The sequence below is a fragment of the Hibiscus syriacus genome, unplaced genomic scaffold (genome assembly GCF_006381635.1).
Source record: "Hibiscus syriacus cultivar Baekdansim isolate YM2019G1 unplaced genomic scaffold, ASM638163v2 tig00111151_pilon, whole genome shotgun sequence".
NCBI lineage: Eukaryota > Viridiplantae > Streptophyta > Magnoliopsida > Malvales > Malvaceae > Hibiscus > Hibiscus syriacus.
This window is the reverse complement of record NW_024062999.1, coordinates 482594-491606: the sequence shown is the minus strand read 5'-3', so window position 1 is coordinate 491606 and position 9013 is coordinate 482594. Positions and strand designations below refer to the sequence as shown.

General features: G+C 33.3%; 1 protein-coding gene across 1 annotated transcript; it reads right to left on the bottom strand.

Moving 5' to 3' along the window:
- Positions 1-2514: 2514 nt before the first annotated feature.
- On the bottom strand, positions 2515-7127 carry LOC120154869 (nacrein-like protein F). Its single transcript, XM_039166515.1, has 5 exons — positions 6998-7127; positions 6666-6952; positions 3328-3398; positions 3106-3231; positions 2515-2725 (listed from the first exon to the last, which is right to left on the bottom strand). Exons 1-5 carry the CDS (start codon positions 7125-7127, stop codon positions 2515-2517), a joined length of 825 nt encoding a protein of 274 aa, XP_039022446.1.
- Positions 7128-9013: the final 1886 nt, after the last annotated feature.

The window sequence follows — 9013 nt, the reverse complement described above, 5'->3', positions numbered from 1 at the left end:
AAAAATACATTCTGTTGTGAAATTGTGGCCCCAGTATCGATACTCAAACCTTGGAATGGATATTTTAGGCTTGAAAAACAATTAAAATTCATCAAAATGCAATAGTTGATTCTAAATCATGCACCAATGTTATGGGTAGTTATTTAGGGTCTTAAGGTGTCATAAAACAGTTACTAAACAACAAATTTGTGATTTATAGAATGAATCAAAGGTGAAACCCTAAGTACTCAACTACACAAATCTTTTCAATTTCTTGTGATTTATGAAAACTTAATACTCCAAAAGATTATAAACACACTATGTTCATTTAGAAACCCGAAATGAACCTCCTTTAGCTAGCAATCATTTTCCTTAAAGCTTGGATGATGAAAACTCATATTTTCTTGCAAAATAAAACCCAAAGCTTGAATCTTCAAAAATGGGGTTGCTGAGGGGTTTAATAGGACGAAAATGAAGTATAAAAGAGCTCAAGATCTTACCTTGCTATGGAACTTGGAGAGGGAAGAAAAGAGAAGAGAAATAAAGAAGATGGAGAGGAAATGGGAGAACCCATGTCCAAAATGAAATAAAAACCCAAATTTTAGCTTTAAATTCCAATAATGGTCCAATTCCTCTTTTGCTCCCTCCATTTGGACTTCTTTTTAAAAATACCCCTTTGTGGCTAATTGGGCCCTAATCAAAACTCAATTAAGCCTAAAAACTTAAACCATGAAATCTACAGGGTCCACTTACCTCTCAGGTAAACCCAAAACTACTAGACCAGAATTTGAGGTGTTACAGTCTCACTGAGAATCAAATCTGATCTTAGTTTCGCTTAGCGGACCACCTTTAAGTTTGTTCACAGGAAGTCAAATGTGCTACAAGACGATCCTTCCTCCCTACTATTAACCGAAACAACTAACAAACCAATGGGCTCTTTTTATTTGAAAGTGTTTTGAATATAAAAGGATAGTCGATTACCGATCCTTAATTCTAGAAAATTGAAAATGTTCACAATTAGAATTGAGTCATCGCTTTAGCCTTTGGCTATGAAAAACTTAGCTAAGCATGATAGAAATCATGCTTAGCATTTTTAAAATAAATAAAGCTTTTAAAATAAATAAAGAACAAACGTAAAAGAAAGAAATTTTATAAACTAAAGTAAACAAGAATAAGTAAAAACCCGAATGTGAAAGATATGTTTGAAACTTACCCCAAGGGGTATTTATAGCTTCCTAAAATCCTAAAAATGCTCAAGATAATTCCTAAAAATCACAATAGTTAATTCCTTTAATTGTTTGAATAAAATCCCAAAAATAAAGATAATTCCTAAATTCAAGTATGAATTTGCGGCTAGGTCTTTTGATTCCATGAAAATGCTGACTGGACTTTCTAAAAGGTGTTGACTAGACTCCACGTCAGCAGAGTCATGCCCCAAATCATGTCAACTTGTCCAACCTTGACTCCAGAAAAATAAAAACTACAAAATTTGTCATTTTTAGAATAGTTTTTGGAATCCAATGTCTTGCATAGAAAATAAAAGAAAATGTCCGACTTAACAACGTAAATCGACGAACAAGGAGTAATTAACAATAAAATAATAACGAAATTTGGGAATTAATGGAGAAAGATAATGACACCCTTTCTGTTCTGTAACTAAGCTATGATCAACTATCTCCTTAGCTGAAGCAATGTTTTGCTTATTGCTCAATCTTCCCGAAGGATTTAGATTTCTCTGAACTTGAGCTAATCACATTTTGGTTGGCTCATGGTCTTCTTGAATCCATCAAAACAAATGAGAATCCCTATGATATCGGCAGACGTTATCTGAATGACCTGCTGTCCCGATCTCTTTTCCAAGATTATGATCACCTCTTGTTTTTAGGTATATTCAACATGCATGATCTTGAATCATCTGTTACAAATAATGAATGTTGTATAGTACACTCTTTGGAGCAAAATATTTTCCCGGTTACACGTATGGCTTGTTAACCATGATTCTTCTGTTGAAAATGCTTCCCATTTCCTTGATAAATTCGGGCATGTGCGTTCACTTAGGTCTCTAAATATGGGAAATGGTCCTACAGACAAATCCTTTATCAAAACATATCTCTAGATTTTCCAACGGTTGCAGATGCTCGATCTTTCGAGGTCTACATTCGAGGTATTGTCGAAATGGATCGGTAATTTGAAGCATTTAAGGTATCTCGACCTTTATTACTGCCCCAACATCAAGAAACTTCCCAACTCCATTTGTAAGTTGCAAAATTTGCAAACTCCGTTTTTCCATGGTTGTGAACAAATTGAAGAGTTGCCTAAGGATATGAGGTACATGATCAGTCTGAGCAGTCTGAGACTTTTATCATTAACTACGAAGAAACGAAATCTTCGGGGTCATGGATTAGAACACTTGAAATCTCTTCAGAATTCAAAAACTCACATCCCTTCATACACTGTGTATTCTTTGTTGCAGAAACTTGGTATCACTGCACACGGTTTGGAATATCTAACTGCAATACATGAACTCAAAGAGGGTCATTGTGATGGTGGTTTCATCCTGCAATCCTTGTCCGTCGGACATTTATGAAATTTGGTGGCTCTATCCCAATGGCTTCTACGGGGATGCACCAACACCTTGAAGAATCTGGCCATTGTAGACTGTGAGAACTTAAAAAGTTCACCAGAGTGGCACAATCTCACATCACTTGAAAACATCGAATACGTTGATTGCCCGGAATTATCTAGCCTGCCAAAAATCATGCAACACCTTAAACAATTGAGGATTGAAGACTGTCCTCTATTAGCTGAAAGATGCAAACAGAAAACAGGTGTGGATTGGCCCAAGATTGCTCATGCCTCTCTTATTGTTTTGGATGGCAATACAATTTCAACTGAAGATAACTAATCAACCTCTTCTTTGGGAACTATAAATGTTAATTTTTCATATTTGGGAACTCTGGAACTTTCCTATAACACATTTAGTAACTCCATTTTCAGCTGGATTTCTACTCTTACTGTTCTGATGGTCTAAGAAACATGACCTTTCTTACCTATCTCAGCTTAGCAAGCAAACGATTCAATTCACCGTTGCCCGGTCGGTTGTATGGTTTGAACCATCTTCAGCACCTCAATCTCGAGTCCAATAACTTGCGAGCTACAATCTCAGAGGGTGTCGGAAACTTGACACAAGCCGTAAGCCTCATCTTAGCCAACAAAAATCTAGAAGGAGCAGCATTAAGATCCTTGGGAAACCTTTGCAGCATGACAAATCTTGTTCTATCATGGTGTCAAACTGAGTCTAGACATATCACAAGTCGTAGAATCTCAGTCAGGATGACTGTGATAGACTCGAGTTCTTGTTTCTGGTTAACTGTGATCTTTCCGGTCACATGAGCAATCACCTTGATCTTATTGAAAACCTGAGTTAGTTGATGTTGTATACAGGGATTTAAATAGCGTTCACGGCCACGTTTTCGGTCGCGTCGCGTTTATCGCGGTTGTGGACATAACGGATGTCATAGCGGTCACTGCGGGTGCCGCGGTCGTGAATTATTCTAAATTTCACACAACTTATCATAAAACATAATAATTATAATTATAAGAAGTCATTTTTAATGATTTTTACAAAATTTTCTAAGCTAAAAGGACATATATAATATAGTTTAACCATATAAAAAACTTTAAAATTCCGGTAATATGATAAGATAATTAATTCATGATAACATTGTGAACACATTATTATTTAAATTGCTGAAATTAGGATTAAATTAAACAAAAATTAAAGTTTACATTCTAAACTATATATTAAATTATAAATTTTAAAAAGTGAAAGGATGAAAAACTAATATATTCCTTAAAGATATATTTTATAATTTTCTTTAAAAAAATGGGCCCAAAATGTTTTGTTTTAAACCTAATAACCCTAAAATATTTTAATCCTAAACTATATCCCTCCCCCAGTCTCATTTCTTCCTGTTTTCTTCTCTCAACACTCAATATCAAAAACAAGAAAAAAAAAACTCTAAAACCATAACATGTTCTAGCCTAAATCCAGAGCGTAAATGATTTTTTCTTTTTCTTCAACAATCTTAAGCTCCGACGAAGATTCTTTTCTCTGATTACAGTGAACTCCACTCCGGCGCGACCCACAAAACAGGTTTGTTCTTCCTTTTTACTTTTCCATTTTCTTTTTCCTTTTGAATCTCAACATGCATGTATAAAAAACGTGAATTTGGAAAGAAAGAAAAAAAATACAGCTTTGGTGACGACGAACACAAAATATCTTTCCTTAAGTTTTATTTTTTGCATTAATGGTTGGAATAACGGTGATTGCGTACCGTTATCGGCGTAATCGTCCGTTTTCTATTAAATTACGGGCGTAATCGACCGTAATCGGTGTGAATCTGTGACCCACCGCAAAAACCATGAATAACGGTTTCGGACGGTGGCACGACCACAATATTACGACCGCTATAGCGTTTTCAGAACGCTATTTGATACCCTGGTTGTATACACGCACCATTCCAACTTTAAAATGTTAAATAAGTCGAACAATTCCGTCTGCGCGGTTTCAATTTCCATGCAACGAGTTGAAAACCTTAAAAAAGTGGATTCCTCCACTTTCAATGACAATATTTGAAAACCATTGTAAAGGTGGTAAAGAGATTCAAAATTGAAAGAACTACGAAATTTGTGCCAAAATATATTAAAATGAAATTAATTCAAAATATTTTATTATTTTCAATGCATAAACAATGATAGTTAAGGTTTTATTAGATTATACAAAGGTTGAAATTTTACCGTTAGAATTTATATTATATTTCTTAATTATTATTTAAAAAAATTCCTTAAAATTGTATCTTAGTCATCATTTTACATATATTTAAAAATTATCATATTTTAAATAATATCTTAATAAATTATGTTTAAATAAAAAATTAAAATTTAGAAAAATCGTACATAGGGGTATAAACGAGCCGAATCGAGCTCGAGTATTGCTGAGCTCGACTCGACTCGAAAACTCTGAAATTGAGCTCGACTCGAAAACTCGCGAGCTTAAAATTTTCAAGCTCGACTCGAACTCGAAATCCTGAACTGAAGCTCGTGAGCAGCTTGAAAAGGCTCGAAATGAAGAAAAAAATTTCTTAAACTTAACTTGATTGAAGCCTCAAACTCGAACTCGAACCTTAAATACATGAAAATCTTAATGTATTCTCTTTAAAAAATCAATACATAAATATTAATATTTTTAATAATTTTTTTTTTAAAAAATATAATCTTATATATTATATTTTCGAGCTGCTCACGAGTTTTTCGAGTCGAGTATCAAGTAACTCGTTTCGACTTGTTAAGAATTCGAGTCGAGCTCGAGCTCGAGTCAAGTCCATTCGATCCGAGTATTTATCGAGCCTTGATCGAGTCGATCTCGAGTAGTTCACGATCTGTCTCGTCTCATTTACAGCCCTAATCGTACACAACTTATTTTAACTACCATTTAAAAATCATTATCTACGAATTATTCAAATAACTAAACAAATTTTAAATTTCGTAAAATTATCCCAAAAGATCTTTCGCTACATAATAATCATTAAAAATAGATATTTAAACTTAATTGTTAAAACACAAAAATAATGTAATTATACTTAAACTATGAACTGATATTTATTTAAAATGTTATACATAAAATTATATAGGTAGTGAAATGATAAATTTAATTGAAAATTTCAAAATAAAGGAGTGATAATCAAATTGATATCTTAAACCTAACTTAAATTTTAAAAAAAATAAAAAGAAGTACGAAATTTGTGCCAAAATATATTAAAATGGAATTAATTCAAAATATTTTATTATTTTCAATGCATAAACAATGATAGTTAAGGTTTTATTAAATTATACAAAGGTTGAAATTATACCGTAAGAATTTATATTATCTTTCTTAATTATTATTTAAAAAATCTTCTTAAAATTATATCTTAGTAATTTTTTTAAATATATTTAAAAATTATCATATTTTAAATAATATCTTAATAAATTATATTTAAATAAAAATTTAAAATTTAGTAAAATCGCACACAACTTATTTTAACTATCATTTAAAAAACATTATCTAAAAATTATTCAAATAACTAAACAAATTTGAAACTTCGTAAAATTATCCTATAAGATATTTCGCTACATAATTATCATTAAAAATAGATATTTAAACTTAATTGTTAAAACAAAAAATAAATAATTATACTTAAACTAGGAACTGATATTTATTTAAAAATGTTATACATAAAATTATATAGGTAGTGAAATGATAAATTTAATTGAAAATTTCAAAAAATGAGTAAAAATCAAATTGTTATCTTAAACCTAACTTATAACAGTCAATTTAAAAAATATAAAAAATAACATTTTAGATAGAGTATACATCTTGTACTTTCGGTATATAAATGTGAAGTTACGTATACAAAATTAAATTAAAATAGCATAGAAGGGATTGTGAGAAGTGAAAAGAAAAAGATGGAGGGAGGTTTAATTATTAAGTTGTTAGCTTTGATGTTGTTTACATCCATATTACATCTAGGGGATGCACAATCAAATTGCGATGCTGGTGCCGTTGGTGCTTATTGTTATAATTATTGTTCATCACCTTGTCACTCTTCTTACCAAATAATCAAACAAAATTCAATGTGTATTACGTATTGTTTTTGTGTTTGTCCGTCATCGCCTCCGCCATCCGACATTAACCCATGGCAGTCGCCACCGCCATCGCCGTTGTCACTATCATCACCATCGTCACCGTTGTCGTCACCACCGTTATCGCCTTCGCCACCAGTGTCGTCACCGCTGCCACCACCGCCGTCGCCGTTGTCACCATTGTCACCATCATCACCGTTGTCGTCATCACCACCATCGTCACCGCCGTTATCGCCTTTTCCACTAGTGTCGTCGCCACCGCCACCAGTGATTAAACCAAACCCACAGCCTCAAAATCCGTCAACAATGGTTAAACCAAATCCGTCCATAGCACCATCACCATCGGTGACTAAACCAAACCCACAACCGCAAAATCCACCAACAATGGTTAAACCAAATCCATCCATTGAAGCACCACCACCAACAATTGTGGTTAGTCCAATTCCGTCGACTCCTTTGAGCATTTGCGAAGTACCGAAATATTACCCCTATATTGTGAGAAGAGATAAGCGGTGTTGGTGTTCGATGGAGAGTTATCACAGCGGGTGTTTTGAACAGATTTGGAGTGCAACACCAAAATATAATGATTCCATACAGATTGATAAATATTGTTGTGATGCTTTTCGGGCGGTGGATGAAATTTGTAGTATAATCTTTGCACCAAATAGATATTTTATTCACCGACACTGCTCGCGATTTTATTAGGATTAGAAGTAATTATTATTAGGATTTCGAGGTTGTTTTATGTATCAGATCCTTTGTCTTTTTAGGTATCATTTGTTTTTTTTAGTTAATTTTAATAAAATTTCAGTTCTAAAGATATGAAATACTTGATGTGCCGTTGTTTTTTTTTTTTTAGGTATTCAACTTTGCTTCAATCGTTGCTCATGCATTCGTCGAACCATGATATAATAAATAAATTAAAACTAGAAAGAGTCTTTCCATGCTGCACCTCTAATGCAGGATACTTGAATATAAATAAGCTTCAAGATGAACAAGACAAATTCACCAACTCTTCTTTTACTTCATTTTGCATGATCATGGACGATTCCAGGAAAGTTGGAACTTTTGTTTTCTAGTTTTGAAATCTAAAGAAATCTGATTCCAAGAAACTCTTCTTTGAATATAAAGAAAGTTGGAACTGTTGTGACTGAAATGGACTTGTACGTGACAATGTAACCGCGCGTGTCGTTGAGCTTCGTCTCGGAAATCTCCACCATTCGAACGATGATACGGCCGCCCTAGGCAAGCCTTTCGAACAATCTCGATTTAATGGTGAGTTGGTTTCTTTGCTTGATTTGAAACATTTGCAGTACCTGGATCTGAGTGGCAACAATTTTGGAGGACAAATTCCAGGATTCCTAGGTTCTTTGCACAACCTCTCTAATTCTGGATTTGAGGGATCAATCCCGCCTCAATTTGGAAACCTTACAAGCCTGCAGTATCTTGATCTCCATGATATTTTATCTGTCTATCTCTATGCAGAGAGTCTTCAATGACTTACCAATCTTACAAAGCTGAAATTCCTTTCTTTGAGTGGCATAACTCTCAGCAAAGCCTCCGATTGGTTCGAAGTGACGAATGCTCTCCCTTCTTTAATTGTCATAAGTCTATCCAATTGATAATTTTTCATCTCTAGGAACCCTGGATCTTTCCTACAACACGTTTAGTAACTCTATTTTTAGCTGGATTTTTACCCTTACTTCCCAGGTTTCACTTGATCTTAGTTATAACAGTTTCCAGGGTTATCTCCCTGATGGTCTAAGAAACATGACCTCTCTTACATATCTCGGTTTTTCGAGGAACCGATTCAATTCATCGATACCCGACTGGTTGTACAGTTTGAACCGATTCAATTCATTTGCAGACTGGGTGAAATCAAATATGCACCCTGTACATTTAGAGAGAAAAGGCAAAATAGTTTATCAATGTCCTTTCTCATGTTTTCTAATGTTATGCAGGTGTGTCTTCGTTGTCAATGATTGAAAAACATTATAATCATATATTATCTTATAATTATTAAATTATTTGAAAAAAGAAATTCCTCTAAAATTACATTGTACTTGTTTTATTGTTGTTATTTAGGGTCTGTAACTAGCATTATCAATAATGTTTTTTTCTTAGGTTCAAAGATAAGTTCTATTCCTAAAAATATAATATGCACAACGAATACACTACAAGAAAATGTATAATTGCTGATGGAATTTTTTAGGGAATTTATGATGAAATTTGATATTAATAACGGAATTTTTTAGAGAAGAGAGTGATTAGTAAAACGTTGGTTAAAACTAAAATTTCCGACAAAATAAATTAATCTGTCAGAAATGTACTGACGAAAATCCATCAGTAA